Raw genomic sequence first — 25217 nt, 5'->3', positions numbered from 1 at the left:
CCACAGAGAAGTTCAGAAAAACACATTAGCCTTATTTATAGTGAAGCGTTTCTTAGTCGTATGTTTACCCTAATATTTAACACGTACCATTTTTCCACACCACCCACAAAACTCAATTCCTCCTAGAATTATTTAAACTAAATACTTACCCCCAATCTCCCACAGAAAGTTCAGAAAAAAACGATAGCCTTATTCATAGTGAAGCGTTTTTCTACTCGTATGTTTACCCGAATATTTAACAAGTACCATTTTTCCACACCAGCCACAAAACTCAATTCCTCCTAGAATTATTTAAACTAAATTCTTACCCCCCATCTCCCACAGAAAGTTCAGAAAAATACGATAGCCTTATCTATAGTGAAGCATTTTTCTAGTCGTAAGTTTACCTGAATATTTAATACGTACCATTTTTCCGCACCACCCACAAAACTCAATTCCTCCTAGCATTTTTAAAGTAAATAATCAGGTATGAGGTAGAAGCAAAATAACTACATTTACAAATTCCAACTGCTCTTGTGTGCTTGAAGGCCCTGGAAAAGCATGATGGGAGGCCCCCTCGCGATCTAGAGTAAACAAAACCAATGCATTAAGAGAAAGCATTCATTCCCTCTTGAATTTTTTCCTAGGTTTCATAGAGGTCTGTGCAGAGCTGACACTGGCATGAGAGGGTCCTGGTTGGTCCAGAGAACTTGTAATGGATGGCTGTACAGCTTGCACCAATATGGTATCGTTCCATCTTGGTCTCTTTTCGGGGGAAGAGTAATTGTCTGAATCCACCTCCTCCTCCTTACAAAAGAAGAAAATTTTCGTAAGGAAATAATAGCCCCTCTTTTACAGATAAATTGGCCTCTTAGGCTTATTATGTTATTTGTAGTGCTTTAGAAATATTTCGGTAAACTTTCCCCCTGAAAATTTCACCCCTGGAACCCCCCCTCCACATGAAAAATTAATCCCCGTACAAAATCCTTCTACTCTGTCAAATCTGCAAAATTCCACATTTTTGATGATAAAAGCTTGAAAGATTCTCTTTACTAATAGAACAGCACACTCATTTATCAATTTAAAAATTTGAGGAGCAAATCCCTAGAACAAAAGAGCTAAAATTTAATTTAAACGTTAGCTTACGTCTCCGGAAAAAAAACTGGTAAAATTTCCCCCTGAAAATTTCATCCCTGGAAACCCCCGTCCTCATGTAAAATTAATCCCCGTACAAAATCATTCTACTCTGTCAAAACTGCAAAATTCTACATTTTTGATGATAAAAGCTTGAAATATTCTCTTTACTAATAGAACAGCACACTCATTTTTCAATTTAAAAATTTGAGGAGCAAATCCCAAAGACAAAAGAGCTAAAATTTAATTTAAAAGTTAGCTCACGTTTCCGGAAAAAAAACTGGTAAAATTTCACCCTGAAAATTTAACCCCTGGAAGCCCCCCTCCTCATGTAAAATTAATCCCCGTACAAAATCCTTCTACTCTGTCAAAACTGCAAAATTCCACATTTTTGATGATAAAAGCTTGAATGATTGTCTTTACTAATAGAACAGCACACTCATTTTTCAATTTAAAAATTTGAGGAGCAAATCCCTAAGACAAAAGAGCTAAAGTTTAATTTAAAAGTTAGCTCACGTTTCCGGAAAAAAAACTGGTAAAATTTCCCCCTTAAAATTTCATCCCTGGAAACCCCCCTCGTCATGTAAAATTAATCCCCGTAAAAAATCCTTCTACTCTGTCAAAACTGCAAAATTCCACATTTTTGATGATAAAAGCTTGAATGATTGTCTTTACTAATAGCAGAGCACACTCATTTTTGAATTTAAAAATTTGAGGAGCAAATCCCCAAGACAAAAGAGCTAAATTTTAATTTAAACGTTAGCTTACGTCTCCGGAAAATAAACTGGTAAAATTTCCCCCTGAAAATTTCACCCCTGGAAACCCCCCTTTTTTACAGAAGAAAAAATTAGTCTGCACAAAGAATTCCCCCCTCCCTCCTCCCTTACTTTCTATGCGATGAAATAGTTTGTTTTTTCACATCGTAAAACCCTCTTAATCATTGGAATACAATTGAAAATAGAATATATTTCGTTTAATTAGGCCAGAATACAATTTCTCTCTTTGTCAAGGAACACCCTTGTTGCTATTCCATAAACATGTGCCGTTAATTTATGATAACATGAGCTTGCGAAATTTGGTCCCAAAACTGTCCCTTCATTTGTAACATAGAAGTTTCTATTTAAACAGATAAAAAAAACGCATTTTAATTAGACTGAGTGAGGAAAATGTCATTTTTGAAGGAAATAACTAAAACTACAGAGCAGTGGGGGAGGGTTTTTGTTTATATAATAGAAAAAAGAGCGTACTTTGTGTTTTCTAGGGAGTATACTCATACTATGTAGTGTTTGTATTGTTGGAGGGGAGGGGAGGTCTATGCCCCTGAATTTGAATTTACTGTTAAAATGATTTTATTTGGAAATAAATTAAGAAATTCAGTAAACTGTACTCACGTTGAAAATTGAAGTATCCATTGTTTCAAAGTCAATAATATTTAATGTACTATCTACGATACATTAAATCATAAAGAAAATTAAATCGTAAGATATGGGCATTATATACAAAATCTCAAGGACGAATAAAAAACCAGTCCTTTTATTTTTAACCAATCACCAATCAACTTACCGTATATTGAGCAAGCACCAATGTCTCTGATTGGTTCTTAAAAAATGGATGTTGGCTCGAAAAACACTCTGCTTGAGTTATATAATTTCGAGCATACTCCCAAAACATGTTGGACCACATTATACCATGCCAGCTTTAAAAAAAAAAAAAAAAAAATGTCCACGTGAACTTACGACGCACATTCCTTGAGCAATAGAACCTTGACTATTGTTTCATAACATGCTGGGGCACTTTGTAGCGTGGCAACTTTTTAAATCTCCATGTCAAACTCTAATGTCACACGCGTGGGTTTTCCATGTATTTTTTCATGTATCGTTCATATTGTATACACTTTTGAGCTTCTTGTAGGCGTGAATGTAGGTGTGAAACTGTGTATGGTCTTGTAGGTGTGAATGTACGCTTGAATGCACGATTTCAATCAATAGATAGATTAGGCCAGCTTTTTAAAATGTTCACGTGTAAGTGTAGTGTCTCAGGTGTAAGTTTCAATGTAAGTTTCACATTCCCTATGGCCTTACTACTCATATATAGGTTTTGTTGCTGGGATAAATTAAACCTATCAGCAAATAAATGAAACCCATAGCTAACAGAAATTATAGTAAGTAATGGAGCCAACCTTAAAACGAACAGAAACTACTAGAAGCAGAAATACCCCTTTAAAGACCAGAACGACACTTGCGATTTGCTGAAAGTGTCTGGTGACACTTTATTACAAAGTGACTTTTATGTAAATAAAACAATAAAACCCTTAAATAAAATAGACCTTTAAAATTAAATTAAATGAAAAAAATGCATTGAAGCCATATTACTCTTTACTTAGGTAGTGCTATTGTCCTATATTGTTCTTTACAGTGCCATATTTAGTGCCATAGTGCTTAGTTATATAATGCCATAGTGCCATTGTTCTTTAGTGCCATATTGCTCTTTACTTAGATAGTGCCTATGAAGAGAAGAAAAACCCAGGTAAGGAATTGTAACACTTGTGGCGGCCGTTTGACCGTTTGCTCCACTGCTTGCATTTTAGTTGAAAACAAATACCGATAATTTTATTTTGAAAAAGATAAACAAAAGTAAAAAACGTAAATCAGGCATTAAAATAATTTGCCTACCAGCTGCTCTGTCTATAGTTTAGTTTCTTTAAAGAAAAAGGGGAAATCCCTCTACTACTTACCAGGATATATTTTGTCCTTGAGTTTCACAGCTAGCTGAGTTAAAACAGAACAGAGGAGTCTTACAACTTCTTCTTCCTCAGTAAATTCCACGTTTTCTATTTCTTTGCTTAGTTCCTCTTTTGCTTTCGTCAAAAGCTTTGACAAAAATCGTATAATATATTCGAAGAGATAACGAGTTGGCTAGAAAAAAAGAGACAGAATCGAGTTCAAAAAAGATTTACTTGTACACTTTTCCAAAGTTAAGATGTTTTTTCTATTCAAAATAAAGCTTCTTATTTCAGTTTTTTTTGCTAGATACTTTTGTGAAAAACAATCTTATTTAGACAATGCACAGCAGAGGCTTTAATGAACTCTTTCATATCAAGCTAGAAAAAAAAACTTCCATGAAGCTGAATTAGGCCTCAGCACATTTTAGAATGTCGTTTTGCAACAACCTGAGGGTGGGGGCAAAGTTTATAGATTGACTTAAAATTATAGTTTGAACAGTTTTTCCCTACAAATTTTGAGAAGTTTCTAGAGAATAAAAAAAATTGTTCCATTGATTAAATTTCACTGGCGAATTTAAATAAAATTAGTATATTTAAGCTTTTGCATGACATAACAATGTTGATACTGAAAAAACAAAGCGAATATTTCGAGAGGACAAACGCCTCTCTTCTTCAGCACGATACATAAAGATGCATCCAAAGAGAGTACATAAGAGAAAAAAACAACAACAAAAAACAAACATGGAAAATCGATGTTAAAAGAACAAAAAAACCAAAGAAAAAACCAATAACTTAAAAGATGTATAAAACTCAATAAAAGGCGAAAATTAAAAGAATTAAAACCAAATACCTAACAACCATAAAAGTGAGTTATTCGCCAATATCCGAAATTTGCACAAAATTAAAAAAAATAAGAACTATCATTGACGAATGCTAGAGAAAAACTGATAAAGAAACGGAAACAATTTTTTCGCTCAAAAAACAACACGACCCAGCAATTAAATAAGTTTGGAGAACCATGTAATTTTATTTCGGATTTTAATTAATGCATTTTCTTGCAGACACCCTTTGAGAACTAAGGGGTTGTTCACGTGTTTGATTAGATGACTGGGAAAGTGGTTCAAGGTTTATTTCAGGGATTACTAAAGTATCGGCTTCTCTTTTGAGAAAACCGAAATATGACTCGTTTATTCTTAAATCACCGGAATCTCTGTTTAAAGCTAGACCTAAATGTTGGTATTTATAAATTTCAACAGCTTCTCTGTAGTGCTGGATAATACCTTTGTCATGCGAAATAAGACTAGCTTGATTAAACAAAATAGTATGGTCTGGTTTTTCAAATATGTGCTCTGCAAGGGCAGAGTCAAAATTTTCTGTTTTTTCAGCCTTTTAAGTGTATTATTAATTGAACTAGAGTGCTGAGTTAATCTATCCGTTAGTCGCTGATCAGTTCTTCCGATATAACAAAGACCACACGAACAAGGAATTCTGTAGACACCGGAGTTTTCACCTATCGGGATAGGGTCTTTACCTTGATATATTTGAGACCTAATAGTTTTTCTGGGTCTATAATAAGCGTAAATGTTATTTTTCCTTAGATTTTTTGAAATGTGGTCTGAAACCCCATTAACGTATGGGAGACCAAGATAAACTGAATTTTCCCTTTGATTTGTGTTTTCTGTGGAACTATCTGATAATCTTTTAATGCGTTTTGCAATTACAGAATTTATTAAACTAATTGGATAACCATTCCCAAATAAAATATCTCTAAGGTGATTTGCTCTAAGGTGATTATCTCTAAGGTGAAGGCTTAATTTGATTTTCATCAAATTACGGCTATTGCTGAAAATTCTTTTCAGCATGATTTTAGGATTTCTAGACAAAGACTTTCTGAGAAATTACATCGTTTAAAATCGGAAAAAGTTTCTAATAATCCACCTTTTGTCCCAAATGTGTACCTTGGTCCTGCTATGATAAATTTCAGCTTCATATCACTTACAACGGAGTAAAATAAGGCTTTGTCTAAAGGACTAAAATTTTCGATAACCCTTTCAAAAATAGTTTATTGTGATATAGTTACGAACACAAAGAGATAATTTTGGGATTCTCTTGTGTGTATTGAAGAGATAACCGAGGTTAGAGCAAAATTTGTTGAAACTTTGTTGGATTTGCTTCTTGTTATTAATCGAAATTTAAAAAATTTTTAGTAAAAATGAACACTTGGTCTTACACGCACTACATTAAGATCATTCCAGGATTATCACGAAAGCCGATAAAGGCAATACTGTTGTTGTATTAGATTCAGATGATTACAACAAAAAAGTCAGAGAAATTTTAAATGATTTTAACACATATGAACAATTAGCTACTGATCCCACAGATAAATTTGTCCAGGAAGTCCGAAAAGAGCTTTCTTATCTAAAAGGAAAAGGTGAAATTACAGATCAGTTGTACAAAAGGTTTTGCCCCACGCGGATGCACGTCCCCTCGCTTTTATTGTCTTCCTAAAGTTCATAAGCCCGGTAATCCACTTCGACCCATTGTTTCTTCTTTTAATTCTCCTACAGCAAAAATAGGGAAATTCTTATCAGTTATATTTCGCCCACTAATTCAGGCTCAAAAATCCTACATTAAAAATTCCGCTGATTTTGTTTCCAAGGTAAAGCAAGTTTCGGCTAAACCAAATACAAGAATTGGCAGTTTTGATGCAGATTCAATGTATACCAATTGTGATCCTCAAAAGGCCGAACTGATTTTGAAGCAAAAACTTAATTCCAACCCATCTATATCAGAAAAATCTACTATTTCGAATCAGACACTTCTATCGCTTACAGCCCTTTGTAACAAAACTTCTTCTTACTTTCATTATAAAGGCATTTTTTATCAAAAGAAATATGGCGTTTTCATGGGTGTCATCCTTTCTAAAATACAGGCTGATATCTTCATGGAAGACCTTGAAGAAAGGGCTATTTTGCAAAGCTCTTGTAAACCTGAATTTTGGGTTCGTTTCAAAGATGATATTTTTTATTTATGGGAGCAAGGTGACGAGTCTCTTGGTTCTTTTCTTCACTTGCTCAACTCCTTGGATCCAAAACTGAAATTTACTCAGGAATCAGAGATAGAGAGGCGTCTTTCTTTCTTAGATGTTCTGGTGCACCGAAATGATTCAGGCTTGGAGTTTAGTGTCCATAGAAAACCCACACATAATGACCGTTACTGAAATTATTACTCTAATCATTATACTGCTGTAAAAAGAGGAGTTGTCCCTTCTCTAGTAGATAGAGCATTGACAGTTTGTTCAACACATTTCTTGGATTTAGAGCTCAACCACCTTAGAGATATTTTATTTGGGAATGGTTATCCAATTAGTTTAATAAATTCTGTAATTGCAAAACGCATTAAAATATTATCAGATAGTTCCACAGAAAACACAAATCAAAGGGAAAATTCAGTTTATCTTGGTCTCCCATACGTTAAAGGGGTTTCAGACCACTTTTCAAAAAATCTAAGGAAAAATAACATTTACGCTTATTATAGACCCAGAAACACTATCAGATCTCAAATTTATCAAGGTAAAGACCCTATCCCGATAGGTAAAACTCCGCTGTCTAAAGAATTCCTTGTTTGTGGGGTTTTTGGTATATCGGAAGAACTGATCAGCGACTAACGGATAGATTAACTCAGCATTCTGGTTCAAATAATATTACACTTAAAAAGCAGAAAAAAACAGAAAATTTTGACTCTGCCCTTGCAGAGCACATTTTTGAAAAACCAGACCATACTATTTTGTTTAATCAAGCTAGTCTTATTTCGTAGGACAAAGGTATTATCCAGCACTACAGAGAAGCTGTTGAAATTTTTAAATACCAACATTTAGGTCTAGCTTTAAACAGAGATTCCGGTGATTTAAGAATAAACGAGTCATATTTCGGTTTTCTCAAAAGAGAAGCCGATACTTTAGTAATCCCTGAAATAAACCTTAAACCACTTTCCCAGTCATATAATCAAACACGTGAACAACCCCTTAGGTCTCAAAGGGTGTCTGCAAGAAATGCATTAATTAAAATCCGAAACTGAATGACATAGTTCTCCAACTTATTTAATTGCTGGTTCGTTTTGTTTTTTGAGTGAATGAATTGTTTCCTTTTCTTTGTCAGTTGTTCACTAGTATCCGTCGATGGCATTTCATATTTTTTTGGATTTTGTGCAAATCGCGGATATTAGCAAATAACTCGCTTTTATGGTTGTTAGGTATTTGGTTTTAATTCTTTTAATTTTAGGCTTTTATTGAATTTTGTTCATCTTTTAAGTTTTTGGTTTTTTCTTTGGTTTTTTGGTTCTTTTCACATTGACTTTCCGTGTTTGTTTTTTGTTGTTGTTTTTTTTCTCTTCGGCATTTTCCTTGGATACATAATTACTTTTTGCGCTGAAGAAGAGAGACGTTTGTCATATCAAAATATTATCTTTGTTTTATCAGTATTTTCATTTGGCCTATAAAAACCCCATTTTTGCTCGTTTTTTTTTCTTTATGTGATGTCAGGCCAATGTGGTTTAAGAAATTATCTATAACAATGTTAACCAACTGGCTTATTGCCATAAAACACATATAATTTTGGTTAGGCTTTTATTTTAGATTTCAGAGCGAAAATATGAGTTTGAACACATTTTTGCAAAAATAAAAATTGTAGAATACAAAATATTAAAAATGAAGACAATATTAGAGTTAGTTAATTAAATGCAAAAAATTGAAACAAAAATAACTTCATACACATTCCATAAGACGCACGGGGGTGTTCTGTTTCAGTTAAGGCTTTTTGAAGTAACTGCCGTCCTGAGGCAATGTTTAGTAAAACTACACTTAACTCGTTTTTGAGCTGAAAAAAACTTCTTATATCCAAACGCACTAAATAAAAAAAAAAACGAACGTTCATTTTCCGGCCATCTGTGAAAACTAAGATTTTGAAGATTAAAAGTGAAAACGTCATTTAAATCACCATAAATTTTTTTTTTAAATCTTTATTAAATTTTTGATGTTGTGTTTATTCAGTTTTTTTAAGTCTTTGGCAACAACATTTAAATTTCGTACAACATTTTTTTTTCCTGCATACTGAGCTTTTATCAAATATCTTACAATGTATCACAAATGTATTATCTTACAAATATCTCATAACTGTATAATGACCTGGTCACCTTGGGTATTTTCATTCTACAAAAGCAGCAATTTTCATTTTTTTTGTATCACAACTATGAAGTTTTTAGGGTAGTAAAAATAGTTCCAATAGTTTAGGCAGTTTCGTCAGTGTTGCCACGTTAAACCGTATGAAAAGAAAGAACCAAAACTAATTAGTTAAATTTGATAAGGTGTTTTGTTTCGTAAAAATTCAAACATTAACAATATGTTGACTCCCAAAGACAACTACATCTTCAAAGAAAAGCTACGTTTTCTTTAAGCTACCTTTTATTAACGTTTTATTATTATTATTTCTTAAAGCTACGTTTTATTAACGTTATATTATTATTATTTCTTAAAGTTACGTTTTATTAACTTTTATTATTATTATTTTTAAAGCTACGTTTTATTAACGTTTTATTATTATTATTTCTTAAAGCTACGTTTTATTAACGTTTTATCATTAATATTATTATTTCATAAAGCTACGTTTTATTAACCTTTTTTTGTTATAATTTCTTAAAGCTATGTTTTATTTGGTTTTGAGGATATTTTTTTTTTTTTAATTAAAAAAATAATCTATGAATTTTCTTAAATATTAAGATATATGTCGTCAAACAGTTCGTGATAAGAAACTGTAAGTAAGGAGCGACGCGGCTCAATAGTAACCGAAATCCTAAAAAATGGAATTTATCCATCAATGGATATATCAAAAGGATCGGCTTATTATACTGATTCCAAATATTTAATATTCACTATGTTTAGTGTTACCCATTAAAGTTAGGAGCTTGAGAAAATTTGCTGACTTTAGAAAAAGGGGGAATATTAATGAAAATCACACCGCCAGATTCACCGTATCAGAGAACCTTCCTGTAGAGGTTTGAAGCTCCTATTTGCAAAAATCTGGAATTTTATGCTTTTTGCAAGAAGAAAGATCACGGATACCTGTTTATTTGTTGTTGTTTTTCTCAGTGATGATCGTATCGAACCAATTTTTTTTGTCAATAGAGATGTAATTTATTCACAAAAAAAGCATGAAGCCTAGTAACCTGGGCTTGTATTGCCACTAAAAAAACAAAACAAAACTTACATCCCTTTACATCAGTGAATTCAATGGCCCTGGAATATCGAGCGAGGGCCCATTCGAATGGAAACAAAAAGTTTTAGTGCCCATTTTAAGTGACCATAAAGATTGGAGGGCAACTATCCCCCCTCCCACGCCCCTCTTCTCCCCAAAATCAGCTGGTCAAAATTTGAAATAGCCATTTTGTTCAACATAATTGAAAGGTCTAATAACTATACCCTTGGAGATAACATGAACCCCCAAAGCCATTGGGGAAAACTGTTTAAGTTATTAAATTTGCCTGTTGTTTAAGTATAGTATGTTTGTTATTCGGAAGTTTGCATACATTTTTCGGGGGGAGGGGGCGGTGAATTTTCTGATCGGGCAATTTTCCACGGAGAAAATTTTCCATGGGGAGGGAAGTTTCACTCGGGTGAATTTTTCAGAGGAAACTACAATGGGGGAATTTGCCAGAATTCCTATAGAAAATTCGTTTTATTTGTCTTACTTTCTCTTTACCGACTCAATTTCACGCGAGGAGATGATAAAGGTAATTGTCTGGGGCTGATTTTCATCGGGATTGAATTGTCTAGAGGATCTTTCCGTGAGGACGGGGGATTTTTTTGTGGATATGGAGCCGGATTTCCCGGCATTCAGGCCTGTAGGCCCAGTAGGCCTGGGCCAAGGGGGTGTACAATGCTAGGGGGAGGGGCAATAAATTATCACTGAGTGATTTTTTCTTAAGAAAAACTGGACTGATGTGATTTATCGTCAAAGTGTTAGGGGCACTCCGCCGTTGCACTATCTATTCACGAAAACGTGATGTTAAATCAACACAGAAATTCCGTGGTTATTTATAAGCCATCAGATATCTCCCAAGAATGGCAGCTGGGAGTTCCATATTATCTATCTCTTTCATTACTTTTAGCTCATTAGTTGCGTTGTGTTCAGTTCAGTGCTCCGCTATCTCGAATTTTCGGGGATTTTCCCAAAAATATTGCAAAAACGCTAGGGCCTAGTAGCATTAAAGCTTTAAATCCCGGCCCTGTCGGTATTATTTAGAAAACCGTCAGAAATTAAATAAAATAACAAGTTTTTCAATTGAAAGTGAGAAGCAAAGTGTTGAGAGGAGTGGACAAGGAAGAGCGAGGTGTTGAGGAGGGGGCAACCCCTTTCTTATACATAATAATTTCTGTTTGTTTTAAGTTTTAATGTTGCTCCTTAGCTTCAGTTGAAAACACTTGTTTTTTTTTTAATTTAATAACCAATTAAAACAATTAAATTTAATGTTCACTGTCCTTGTTACTCTACAAACAACCAATAGCCATTTCATTAGCTGTAAACGGATATTTGATCTTTTACCTAAACAGTAGAAAAGTAGGTAGAAAAGTAATACCTTATCGAACTTTTTTATACACCTTGCTGGATTTGCACCAAAGGCTATAATATAACTTAGTTCATTTGTTCCAAGCATGGCGGATCTAAGGCCTTCAAACCAAGAAATAAACAAGCAGGCTAATAGTTTTGCATTATTCTCTGTCTCCAGCTTTCGCCATGATGAAGCTTTCCCGTCTAATGACTTAATATAGCTCAGTATTGCTTCGGATCCTTTTCCATTGCTTTTTATTGATAAAAATGCACGAATAACTGCTATTGCTGATACCTGGAATAGTAGTTTGTTATAGTTAACAATAATAGTTTGGTATACTATAGTTTGGTAAATAGTTATCAATAATAGTTTGGTAAATAGTTATCAATAATAGTTTTGTATAGTATAGTTTGGTAAATAGTTATCAATAATAGTTTGGTATAGTATAGTTTGGTAAATAGTTATCAATAATAGTTTGGTATAGTATAGTTTGGCAAATAGTTGTCAATAATAGTTTGGTATAGTATAGTTTGGTAAATAGTTATCAATAATAGTTTGGTAAATAGTTATCAATAATAGTTTTGTATAGTATAGTTTGGTAAATAGTTATTAATAATAGTTTGGTATAGTATACTACTACTACTAACAACTCATCGCAGCACCAAGCCGCCTGAGGCCAACACAGCTACGCAAGCTCCTCCTCCACCCTAATCTATTCAAAGCCTCCCTTTTTACACCCGCCAACGAAGTTCCCATTTCCTGTAAATCTTTCTTTATGAAGTCCTCCCGCCCCAGACGAGGATGACCTGCTTTCCGTTTAGCCCTAGAAGGCTGGCCAAAAAGAACAATCTTCGGCAATCTGTCATCCTTCATCAGCACAACGTGCCCTAATCACCTCAACCTTTCTTTCATTATAGACCTAGAAAGCGGTATTGAACCACATTTTTCGTATAGCCTATTGTTTGAAGTACGGTCAGTCAGCCGGGTACCCAGAACAATCCTTAAGCAATTTCTCTGGAAAACATCTAGCAAATCTTCATCCGCTTTTCGGAGCGTCCATGCTTCAGAGCCATATATGACCACTGTCATCACTGTAGCTTCTAAGATTCTAATCTTGGTTTGCAGACTTATCTTCCTATTCTTCCAGACTTTTTTAACTGTGAAAAAACACCTGAGCCTTGGCTATTCTATTTATAACATTTTCACTGCTCCTACCATCTTTACTAATAATACTACCAAGGTAAGCGAAGCTGGCCACCTGATCAATCTTTTCATTACCCAATGCCACCTTTTCATCTTCACTTATTCCTAGCCTTAGTGACTTAGTCTTCCTGACATTAATTTTCAAACAAATCCTAGCACCCTGAACTCGCAAAACCTCTAAAACTTCATTCATTTTGCTCACACTTTCATCTAGGATGCTTAAATCATCAGCATAATCCAAGTCCAGGAGACTTTTTCCTCCCCATTTGATACCGTGGTCTCCCATTGCCTTTCCTGTGCTCCTTAAAACAAAGTCCATCAAAATAATCCATTTAAAGGGGAATAGGACACAGCCCTGCTTAACTCTTGATTTAATACAAAACCAGCTGCTAACCTAATTTCCTTCCTTAACCGTAGCAGTGTTATTCTCATACATAGCACTAATCAATTTAATCTATTTGTCTGGTATACCATACAAAGATAAAACCTTTACTAAAGCTCCTCTATCAACAGAATTGAACGCTTGCTCATAATCTATAAAACTGAGGACCAAAGGAGTTTGACAACTCAGGCACCTCTTAATTATTAACCTAATAGTGAAAATTTGGTCAACACATCCTCTACCTTTTGTAAAACCGCACTGCTCTTCTCTTAAAACATTATCTACGGCATCTCTCAGTCTAAAAAGTATCATATTACTAAGCAATTTGATACCTACAGAGACCAGACTAATCCCTTGATAATTACCACACTCCCTTTTATCACTTTTCTTATAAAGTGGCTTAATTAAGGTTTTCCTAAAATCGTTAAGTATTTCCCTTTTTTCAAAAATCATATTCATAATCTTCAATAACTTATTTCTAACCTCAGAGCCACCATATTTAAGAAACTCATTTACTACCCTATCAGCACCTGGAGCCTTATTATTCTTTAATCCTTTTAGTACTGTTGCTAATTCCTCCTCACAAAACAAATCTTCCTTCACATCCAAGGTATCACAAACTTTTTCATTTTCCTCTATATTTTTTCCTGCAACTCTATCTCGGTTAAGCAAGTTCTCAAAATGTTCGGCCCATATCGCTTTAGCTTTTTCCTTATCGCTAATTGCCACCCCATTCCTATCTTTAACTGGGACAAGTTTGGTAAAAATTTATCAATAATAGTTTGGTATAGTATAGTTTGGTAAATAGCTATCAATAATAGTTTGGTATAGTATAGTTTGGTAAATAGTTATCAATAATAGTTTGGTCCGGTATGTAAAAGCAGAAATCTGCTTGTTAAGTTTGGTACTCACGAAAATTAATGAAGTAGTATGATAGAGCCTCTGCATACACAGGATACCTGTGATGTCATTACTTTCTAAATCCAACACGGAAGGGAAACAGAAGTCATTCGCATATATAGAAGCAAATAAGGAGCAAATCCGTCTTTACCTACAGCCCCTTCACCCTCGAAAAAGAAATCAACTTGTAAACCCAATGAATTTAACATATACCTAAAAGGTATTGGTGGCTACTCTACCTTTTATTGGCGAATATATTATAATCGTATCAAATTGATTTATCGGTTTTCAAAGGGTAACAAGGATTATTTTGAACTCAAAGGTGTAAGAAAATGAAAAATACAGAATTAATGTTTATATACCTTTAAAATGTTTAAAACCAGAAGAAGCCTGATAAAACTGATTAGAAAATGTGGTTTTATGAAAAGGAAATTGTGGTGTATAATAAAAAGGGATACTTACATATCGAACTTCAAAATTTTTTCGTTGCTTCACAATGCACAATTCTTTTTCTACACTTTTCTTTTTGGAGGATAAATCTTCCTCTGGTTTGTTTTCGTCAATATTGTCTAAAAATGAAATAGATTTCAATTAGAATTGTACAGAACCCTCCTCCCCCTTTGCGATTCAAAAAACCAATTATTTGTAAATATTGCATTACTTGACAATATTTTCATCTCCCTCTGGTTTTGCAGGCCATATATTTTTCTGATTGTAAACTAAAGCTTTGTAGGCTATTTTGGAAAAAAAGACACAACTTTCAAAGAAATTTTTCTTTATCAATTTTTTTTATCAACAATTTCAAAGTGTGGGTCCACCCTTTATTGTTTCAGTTTTTTATGAGTTTTTGTTGTTTTAGACAAAAAAAAAATGTAAACTATTGCACAATGTTGATAATGCTAGAATAATTCCAAACTTCAATATATTTTATATTAAGCAACATCATTGTTGATCAGTATTATCCATCAAAAATACTAACCTGGAAAGTTCTGGCTAGTCTACCAACGGTCGTAGCCACTGACAATTAACAACCAAACAGTTAATACTTGACACATCAGTAGCGGTTTCAGGCCTCATAATCTGGGGGGAGGGGGAAATTACTTTAATAGGAATGTAAAAATGTAAATAAAATAAATTTAATTTCAAATGTAAAAAAAAACTGGAAGGGTAGTTGCCCGGTCCTAGAACCGCCACTGTAACACATTATTTTTATAAACATTGATGATGTAATGGGAATGCGTACAGGAATAAAATATGTAAATACAAAAAGAACGAAAATATATTATAGCATCCCTTGGAATCATTGAGTTTTTTGGAATTTTGACGTTACTAGGATAAATGGTAATCTCCTACTGGGTCTTATAAAGCTTTAGCTATATTTTTCTTGTACAAAAATTTGAAATTAAAAAACTGATATCAAAGCTATAATCGTTGAATCTCGTGTTAGGCATAATAACAGGAATACTAAGTAAAATAGGAGTAGGACTAAAACTAAAAAACATTTATCACCCAAACTGAAAGTAGGTACCCTATAACTCCTATCAACCCCCATTATTGTCTACTCCTATATATTACTCTTAAATCTGAAACTGAGCTTTGAATATATCATTAAGCTTATTGTTGCTTTCATCTGGGAAGACCCCTCCCCCCCCCCCCCTAACAACTAAGATGAAGTACATCCGTTATTGTTTCTCATCCCTTTTGCTTCTGTAACTGTTGTTAAGGGACCACAAGTTAAATTATGTGCCAGGGGTAGTTGAAATGACATATTTTGATATAAACCATTAATCTTTCATAAGCTCTAGCAGATTCAATATTGTAATTTTTTTTTTTTTTACTATTTTTCAAACATGACTTTAGGACAAATTATCATATATTTTTCTATTAAACTGCCTTTTAAAGCTGAATGATAAGTATTATTTTCACCCCAGGGATATACAAACTCCTGAGTTTTCACTTTCTTTCTTTAGTTTCTTAGGGTTTTGGCTCAAAAAAGGAAAACAGATTTGGCTTGCAATTTACAGACCTGACATCTACATTAAAAATAAGTAAGTGTGAATGGTGAATACAAATATTTTGAAGGTATGTAGTTTAGAATATTCTTAAATCCATGAAATAAACCACAAAATGTTTCTTTTTCCAACTCTAACATTGCGTAAGCTGAATATATGCTAACATAATAGGATGTTTTTGCACAGCATCTTTAGACAGACAACTATAAAATAAATGGTTACAAAACTAGATGGCGCTCTACATCGAATGTTAATAATTATGACACAGATTTATAGATTCTGATAGAATCAGTGGCCTAGGAATGAAGGGGGAGGGGGAAGCATAGACTATCCTGGGTGCCCTCCTTTTAGGGGTGACAAAAAATTGATCTGAAAAGGGTAGTTTTCTTCTGTTTTTCATGTTTACTAGTAAGTATATTATCTTCACAAAATGTTGTTTTTAAAATAGTTTCTATTACCATTTCCTTTTCCTTCTAACATGGGTCGCTGTTTATTAGCAGTTACTTAGCTGTTTCGGTACTTGTGTATTAGCCAGTACACAAGCGAGAAATAAAGTTAGGTTAATCATGATAAAATATACCAAATATGAGGAAAATAAAATACTTTAAAAACAAAATTATGGAAACTACAACAAAGAATGACGGTAAGGGGGCCGAAAACAACGCATTATATTAAATACCTAACATAACCTAACCCAATCAAAATAACATCTCTATAGGCCTAGCCTATATTAAATATTTAATAAAAATATACCTACAACACAGATTTCAACTGAGCCTAAGCTAATTGTCTCCGTATACACACAGCTATAAACCGGTTATTGCCTGATTTTGCAGATCCAAGTTCTCGAGTGTGTACTGGCTAATACACAAGTACCGCTGTTTCTTTTTAACACATGCCCTTTAATAACTGGTTAATCACTGGTACATATAATTAAAATTATTATTATAACATTGATGTTATAGTAATGCTAATGGGACTACTATGTTTAAAAATAGTGAATTTTGTTTATACTTTATTACGTATAAGTTTACATATAGATTCTTTAAAACGCATAATTCACCTTCTCTTTTACGGCTTTGTTTCCGTAGTGCAAACACTTTAAAAGAGTTTTGTTAATATTATGGGTACTTGTCATTATGAATAAACAAGCGCTATAGACTGTACAAGGAAACCAGACTTGGAAACCCGTCAAACGGCTATTTGCTAGATCAATTGATTCCAAAGTGTAATTTCTCATTGCGTTTACAATATTTAAACTGTTGTTTTTTGGTGTTTAGGGGGGGGGAAGGTACCTAGGTTATGTTAGGTGAGGTTATGTATTTAATATATGCTATACTTTAACCCCACACGCCCTAATGTGCAAATATATAGCCCAAATTTGTTTCTAAACTATTATATTTTCATCCTGTTTTATTTTATTTCATCAGTATTAACCAAACTTGACTCCTTTCGTGTATAGCACTGATTTAGTTATAATGCACAAGTACCATATTATGTTTAACAGTTAGGAAAAAACTCCATAAAAGGGGGAAGGGTGACAAGTTGAAATTCAACCCTGGGTGTCAGAAAACTTTCTGTTCTAACAATTTGACCCACTGAAGCACATTTAAAGTAACGATTAATATGTTTTTATGTAGTTTTAAAAAGTTTTATGGTTAGAGGAAAGGGCTAAACCCTTCAAGTTTTTTTGGGGTGTGACTTTTCCACTCCCCTTCCCTTTTTAGCTCCTGTGATCAGCGTTTTCCCTTTAAAAATCAGGAACCTAAACTTAATTGTAAAAATTTTATTCTTTGGCGAAACCCTCTCCATTATCCAAAAAAACAACACAAAAAAACAAAAAACAAACTAGTAATTGGGCAAATATCTTACCCATACTCCTATGTGAGGGCTGTTTTTCATACCAGAGGGTCAAATTATGTGACAGGATTTAAAAAGAGTATAGTACACCATATTCTGGTTTTACAACCTAATAGGGCTTCACTTTAGGCTAGAGCATCCAAAATTTCATTCATTATTGAATATGGAGCTTCTAAATAAAGGGATGGCATGTAATAAGGGATAGAAAGGTACGAAGGGGGCTTTGAAGTTGAAACTACCCAGATACCCTTGCATTATATCCAGCCAAGTTTTCTTAAAATACTCGTTTATTTCACCTATTTTACAGTGTTTCACAAACTTTCCTTGTACTTTTAGAAATAAAGCAAGTTTCCATTTAGTTATTGGAAATATTCATATGTACGCCAAAATCTGACCCTGAGACCTTGCCCTGGGGAGAGAGGGGTTATAACATTAAAAAGCTTATTTTAAGATAAAACTCTCCACCATTGCAGCTATAGGCAAATTGCTCCCCTAATAGTATTTTGAGAGATACTCTATCACTAAATTTTGATTTTTTTTGTATTTTATACAGGGTATTCTGTTTAAGTGTCCCAGGTTGAAAATTTTCCCACTACTGTATCAGTTTTTATTTTGTGTTTAAGTTTCTTTGAAATAAAAAAAAAAAAAAAACGAAGTAAAAGTTTCTTGGTTTTTTATAATTTTCGTTGGCTTCTCGTCGATACCCCTGAACATCCTCTATTTTAAGGCTTTTGGACATTGATATTTCTCGCATGTTAGTTCGAGTCACTCATTTATTATTTTATTATTATTTATCGGTGAATAAAATTATAAAACCTAAAAATGTGGGATAAAAAAGAAGCTCCTTACCTTCTCCATTCTCAAAACTATTGCATGGCGATTTCAACGGGTTGAGCGTATCACTGTGCTCCAATCTAGTACCTGAACGATCGAAGCTGGTCGTTGTCTCATGCACATCAAAAAGGCTTTCATACTTGATATTTTCATGTTCGGCTGATATGTAAGTTCGAGTAAAATTTGGCTGAGATTTGGCAATGTTGCATAATTGACAAAGACGTTCGCATATGATGAAAATTACCTTAAATATACTTTGTGCATTAAATTTATCCTTTGACAGAATTAATTTTGGTTCTCTATGGAAATTATCAGAGGAGGCAGGGTGTCATTCGCGTGCTAGACTTAGACAAAACGTAATTTTTTTGAAAAGTAATTTGCTTTTGAAATAAAGAGTTAATTATTATTTTCTTGTCGAAAAAATTACTAACCATTTGTCCAAGCATATATCAATGTACAAGGTAATGTAAGTCAGGTGAGTGTACATGAAAGTGTATTAAAATTTGATAAAACGAGACATCGTTAAATTCAATGAACCTGCTTTAATTTAGCCTAGATAGAGGCTTCTAGAGGATTTATGGTCTTTTAATTTCATACAAGAAAAAACACTCTGTACATGCATTTCAGTACAGATATATTGGCCTCTAAAAACTCTTATTTACGATTGTCCTAATTCTAAAAATTTTTTGATCCTAAAATCCTGTCCTTTTTTTTTCTTTTCGTTTTAAGTTTTTCGTTTTAAGTTTCGCCATAAACCCTTCTTTTTGCTATTTTTTTTGTCCTGACTGGTCTGTTTAAGTCAAACTTCAAAGTTTTGTCTTCCATCCCTGTTTTTCCATTGATTACGCTGGCATTCCAATAAATTCGAGTCTCTCCTCTGCTGGAGAACCTCCCTCCCCCTTTCTAAAAATTCTGGTCTGCCACTGAGTAGCATCAAAAGACGATATCTTATGTCTCCTCTGCTGGAGAAACCTCCCTCACCCTTTCTAAAAATTCTGGCCTGCCACTGAGTAGCATCAAAAGAAGATATCTTATGTTTCCTCTGCTGGAGAAACCTCCCTCACCCTTCCTAAAAATTCTGGTCTGCCACTGAGTAGCATCAAAAGACGATATCTTATGTCTCCTCTGCTGGAGAAACCTCCCTCACCCTTTCTAAAAATTCTGGTCTGCCACTGAGTAGCATCAAAATAAGATATCTTATGTCTCCTCTGCTGGAGAACCTCCCTCCCCCTTTCTAAAAATTCTGGTCTGCCACTGAGTAGCATCAAAAGACGATATCTTATGTCTCCTCTGCTGGAGAAACCTCCCTCACCCTTTCTAAAAATTCTGGCCTGCCACTGAGTAGCATCAAAAGAAGATATCTTATGTTTCCTCTGCTGGAGAAACCTCCCTCACCCTTCCTAAAAATTCTGGTCTGCCACTGAGTAGCATCAAAAGACGATATCTTATTTCTCCTCTGCTGGAGAAACCTCCCTCCACCTTTCTAAAAATTCTGGTCTGCCACTGAGTAGCATCAAAAGACGATATCTTATAAATCTTGTCGGCTATTATTTAAATTTTTTTTGTTGACACTTCAAACAGATTAATTGACAGATTAACCGATTAACAGATTAATTGAAAAAGATTAATTCCAACGTTAGTAATTCTAGTTTTATTAAGTAAAAACAAACAAGTTCTTCCAACTGAAAGTAAGTAGCAACATTAAAACTTAAAACAAACATAAATTATTCCGTATATGAGAGGAGTGCCCTTTCCTCAATAACACGCTCTTCCCGCTGAAGTCTTAAAGTTCTTTAAAAATATTTATCATTAAAATTCAACCGCCCTTGTGTTTGAGCCGACTTTCTTAAGGAATTGGGACAGAAAGTCAAACTTTAGCGTAAATAGCAAGGGTTAAGGAAGGGGCTGCCCTCCTCATATGCGAAATAATTTCTGTTCGTTTTAAGTTTTATTGTTGCTCCTTACTATCAGTTTACAAAAAACTTGTTTTTTGTATTTCATTTCTGACCGTTTTTCAAATCTGTCCAGAAAATTTCCCTCCCCCTTTGAAAAAACTTCTACTAAAAGATTCTCCCTGGAGACCTTCTGTATCATGCACAATTATCCACGTTGGAGACTCCCCTTACAGAAAATTCACCCCCTAAAATGTTCGTATATTTTCCCATAACGAGTACTATATTTAAATAATGAGCAAATTGCAAATTTACAACCCTCTTCCCGGGGGCTGCGGGGGGGGGGGGGATCATGGTATCTTCAGAGGCACAGATATTGGACCTTTCAACTATGACGAATCAGATGAATATCTAAAAGTTTGATTGGGTGTCTTTGGGAAAAAAGGGGCGTGGAAGAGGGGCTAGTTACCCTTTGATCTTTTTAGCTACTTAAAAAGGGCACTAGAGCTATTGATTTCTGATTGAATGAGCCATCCCCCGCTCTCCTACGACCAAGGGTTTGACATGATCACTCCTGAAAAAAAAGATAAAAAGCAACAAATTCTTCCGGCAAAGAAATAAAAAAAATTGATATTTTCGTCGATAGGAGCTTGGAACCTCAGGAGCATGGTTCTGTGATATGCTAAGTGAGATTGTGCCATTTTCATTAAGATTGCTTGGCTTTTTGGGTGTGTTTCAACCAGTGCCGTACTTAGGATATTTTTAGGGGGGGGGGTTACAAAAACATTTATTTAAAAAAAAACGCATCAAAGATTTGTTTATATTCATTTTTGCTACATTTTTACGAGTAGGATAGAAATTTGGAGGTAGGGGGTTCAAATCCCTTAACCTCCCTGGATAAGGCCTTGGTTTCAACCCCTGTTCTGAAAATCTGGCTAGTTTTCTCAGGCTCGTCACTTTTGATGGTTCACATTAAACTTAATGAATTTTATTTATTAGGGATGAGCATAAAAAGCCAATTCTTTTATGTATCAATTGTTATCAAAATTCCCTTTTTTAGAGTATCTGTAACTATTGGGCCGAGTCGCTCCTTACTTACAGTTCGTTACAACGAACTGATCGCTCATAAAAAAAATCCTGTTTTAATAACTAGGACTTAATTTGGAGGAGTTCTTGAGCCTCTGCTTCGTCTTATATATTATCTCTGCCCCTTAGACATTTTCAGAATGACCTACAATGAGGACATATTTGACCTACAATGACCTAAAACTGTGGGCACAGTTGTCACGAAAACTTGATGATTGAAGATTAATTTCTATTGTAATTACTTATTTGTTATTGCACTGTAGTCAAAAGAACGTTTTGTCATTTTATGCAAAAATATAATTTAATAAAACAAGTCAAAAGTGTCTGTAGTTTTTGATTGCTCGAATCACCTCTCAAAGCTTTTAGCTCTGCCAAATGTTGTTGAACAGTACACTGCATTCAAATTCCACCGTTAGTTATTCAGACAGTGGTTTAGCTAGAATTGTATTATAAAAGGGACCACCAGTACAGTAGGAATATTCAATTTGACAAAACTGTTTCACTAGTATAAGATAAGAAGGTTTATTTTATTTGGATGGGGGAGCGAGAGGGGTTTTCAGCCCCTTCGATTCAATTGATGATCCAATGATTATTTATATAATTTTTGCGGGAACAAGACGATGAACTGCGCGGTACCAATGCATTTTGGAATCATTTTTGACGGCCACTCCGATTCCCCGGCAATTTTCAGCCAATATTCGTTCTATCTCCAACTATACCTCCGGAAGCTTCCCGATGGTTCTAAGTCTCCTTTGAATTTCTTGTCAAGGTTCGTCTTCTGTACTCCTGCTTATTGCCTCCTGGATGTTTCTAGCATACAGATAAGAACTTTTCCACATATTGCACCTTCAGGGTCAAGCACGGTGTGGACAAGAAATATAAAACATGGTGAAGCGATGTCTTTTGGCGATGAAGAACTAATAGAGCTCTTATAAATTAGCCCTTCTAAGTGACTGCAATGTCTTGTTATTTCATCTTAGTCCATACCATACTGCTGACTTTGGATTTCTACGTGGTATTTTTGAATGCGAAGACCAATGGCACCACCAGATCATTGTTAATATGTCATAAGTCATTGCAGTTTGATAAGGTACGGGCAATTAATGAATGTTTGCACACAGCTCCAACTTTTAGAAGGGATAAGTCATTGGCGTAACTAGAGCTGAATTTAACAATCGGCCATCAACGGGCCTAACATATTTTAGTAAAGTTTCCTATAAGAGTTTAAGGCTTAAAATTTCGAGGGAGTCTGTAATATCTACCTGGTGGTTTCTTAGCAGTAAGGATTGTAGCACCTTTAAATTTTTCATGATATGCCCTCAGTGTTAAAGATTTAATAATGTACGGATATTTTAACCACATTTACATACAGATCTGACCCCTAGAGGTGATCAGAGCATTTTACAGGGAGGGGGGGGGGTCTACACCAGTCGCTTTATCCGATCAGCTTTGTGTCAGCCCTTACACTAGAATGGAATTATTCAGAGACAGCATTGCCCTATAGAATAGAGAACAGCCTAAGACCCTTTTGTTATCCTCAATGAAGGAGCTGGTAACCCGAGCTCCGGAGCTGGTAACAACGTGTATAAAGCATGTTTCTTCAGGCACCTATCATTCTGAAGCAAAGCCATCTTGGGTAGGAGGCTCCACCTCTGAGCCCTACTGGGTCCGTCGAGAAATTCTGGTCAATTTTGAATGGTTGTGCCAGTCAATATTTGTCAAATATACCTGACCTTATCATTTTTCTTTTCAATCTACCGGGCTGTGTTCTGCTCGAGAACGTTGTTGGAGAAATTCGGGTGAAAAGTTGGAAAATTCTGGGGTAATTGTTAATTATACATAATATAACCAAGAAGTGAAGTTAGATTAATCATAATGGAATATACGAAAATATGATGAAAATATAATACTTTAGTAACAAAATTATGGAAACTACAATAAAGAATTATGGAAAGCAGGCCGCCCAGAACGCACTATATTAAATGCCTAACCTAACCACCTCTATATATTGAATATTTAATCAAAGTACACCTGCATTGTAGTTTATTTCACGAAAGAATAACTGATAAGGCTTTTTATTTAAATCAAACAAATAAATAAATCAACCACCAGAAGCAAACTTGTTTAGGCTATACACCCTTCAAAAAAAACCCTGATATATACATTGCTATCAACAACGTAAAAAATAAATAAATAAAAAAGCAAAGAGAAAAAAAGAAAAAAAAAGCTAAATATAACCGAATGCGAGAGAAAAACCGGTTTGCTCAGATCAAACAAAGCAAACTTCTTGAGTGTGTTCTGGATAATTAACAAGTACCAATTATGGTAAAATACAAAACAATACCGATAGAACTTTAGAGATTTTTTAAGATTTCGTCAAAATCTCAGGGAATTTGAGTAAAGTTCTGCAGCAGCCTGTCCTCGCACTCAAGACAGGGACGGATCCTTGTGGTCAGAAAGTAAGAAAGAGCTGAATTACAAAAAAAAACACGAAAAACATTATAAAAATTATTAGATTTCGATTTCAAGACCTTTTCTTGGGGCACTCTCAGATGCGTGCCTGATCAAAGAATATGGGTAACTTATAACAGTGGAAACCCGTACTAGCGTCGGCAAAAATAAACTATCAACGCCATCTAATATTTGGCAACACATGACACTCTTCTCAGTTTCTTGATAAAAATAATATAATTTAATTACTGTAATTGGTAAAATTAGGGTAATAGTAGGTTTGTGATCTCAATTCCTGACAGAAAAACGATTAGAAAGCTTTCAAAAATGCCAACTGTTGCCAGATGCTAGATGAGGCTTGACGTTTTATTTATCGACACTAGTGCCAGTTCCCACTCTTATAAGTTACCGACACTATTTGTACCTGACATTAAATATATTAGTTTTCTTAGCCGCTTTGGGAAGCTGTTTGCGTTTTAGTGTTCTTCTTAAATGAAATGCTTTTGAAATATCACTTTTATCAAGATGATAAATCTATTTATCATTTAAAATGAGTTATTTAAAATCTATTTATCATTTAAAATCTATTTCTCATTTAAAAATGAGAATATACACTTACAGAGCAGAAGAGCTTAGACTCGTAAATGCTTCATATGGATGTCCCAATTGAAACCCAAAGTATGTTTCAGATAGTATGTTTAGATAAATTCAAAGTTATCTTAAGTTTTCAATGAAACATTTTGGGATTGGGCATCATAAGAAGTTTTTTTTTACTTTTATTTTCTTTTTTTTTTATAAATGTATGGAAAACTATTCATCCTTAAGATTGAAAAGAGGTGGAAATAAGAGTAGCAGTTACATTCATCATAATAAATTGAATCTATAAATAGGAATTTTGTTATAAATTCTGATACTGCTGAAGTTTTCTTATGTCACCTATACAGAGATGGGTTTCCGCTAAAATCTTAAGCGTGATAAGTGCTGTAAGGCACCACTCCTTTCAAACAGCTTTTGGTAACGAACTAAGTAAGAAGCGACTCGGCTCAATAGTAACCGGAACTCTAAAAACGAAATTTTAGTATCAATAGATACATCGAAAGAATCAACTTATTATGCTGATTCCAAATATATAAGATTCATCAAGTTTAGTGTTACCTATC

The 25217-nt window shown here is 34.2% G+C and overlaps 2 protein-coding genes across 3 annotated transcripts in view; one reads left to right on the top strand and one right to left on the bottom strand.

Moving 5' to 3' along the window:
- Positions 1–25217, bottom strand: part of LOC148941765 (protein tyrosine phosphatase domain-containing protein 1-like) — a 176572-nt gene that overhangs the window by 39524 nt on the left and 111831 nt on the right. The window contains exons 8-11 of the mRNA XM_089103062.1: positions 18644–18872; positions 14385–14491; positions 11465–11731; positions 3848–4028 (exon numbers count right to left, since the gene is read on the bottom strand). Coding sequence (XP_088959188.1) covers positions 3848–4028; positions 11465–11731; positions 14385–14491; positions 18644–18872 — 784 coding nt within the window. The remainder of the gene's footprint in view (positions 1–3847; positions 4029–11464; positions 11732–14384; positions 14492–18643; positions 18873–25217) is intronic.
- LOC148941764 (nitrilase and fragile histidine triad fusion protein NitFhit-like) overlaps positions 15955–25217 on the top strand; it is a 210019-nt gene continuing 200756 nt past the window's right edge. Inside the window, exon 1 of one of the 2 annotated variants that reach the window (XM_089103065.1) lies at positions 15955–16004. The gene's annotated coding sequence lies outside the window, so the exon portion shown is untranslated. The remainder of the gene's footprint in view (positions 16005–25217) is intronic. The other variant, XM_089103064.1, reaches the window with a different exon arrangement.

The sequence above is a fragment of the Artemia sp. Qi Xiang Cuo genome, chromosome 17, assembly GCF_049724085.1.
Source record: "Artemia sp. Qi Xiang Cuo chromosome 17, ASM4972408v1, whole genome shotgun sequence".
Taxonomy (NCBI): domain Eukaryota; kingdom Metazoa; phylum Arthropoda; class Branchiopoda; order Anostraca; family Artemiidae; genus Artemia; species Artemia sp. Qi Xiang Cuo.
This window is presented reverse-complemented; position numbering and strand designations above follow the sequence as displayed.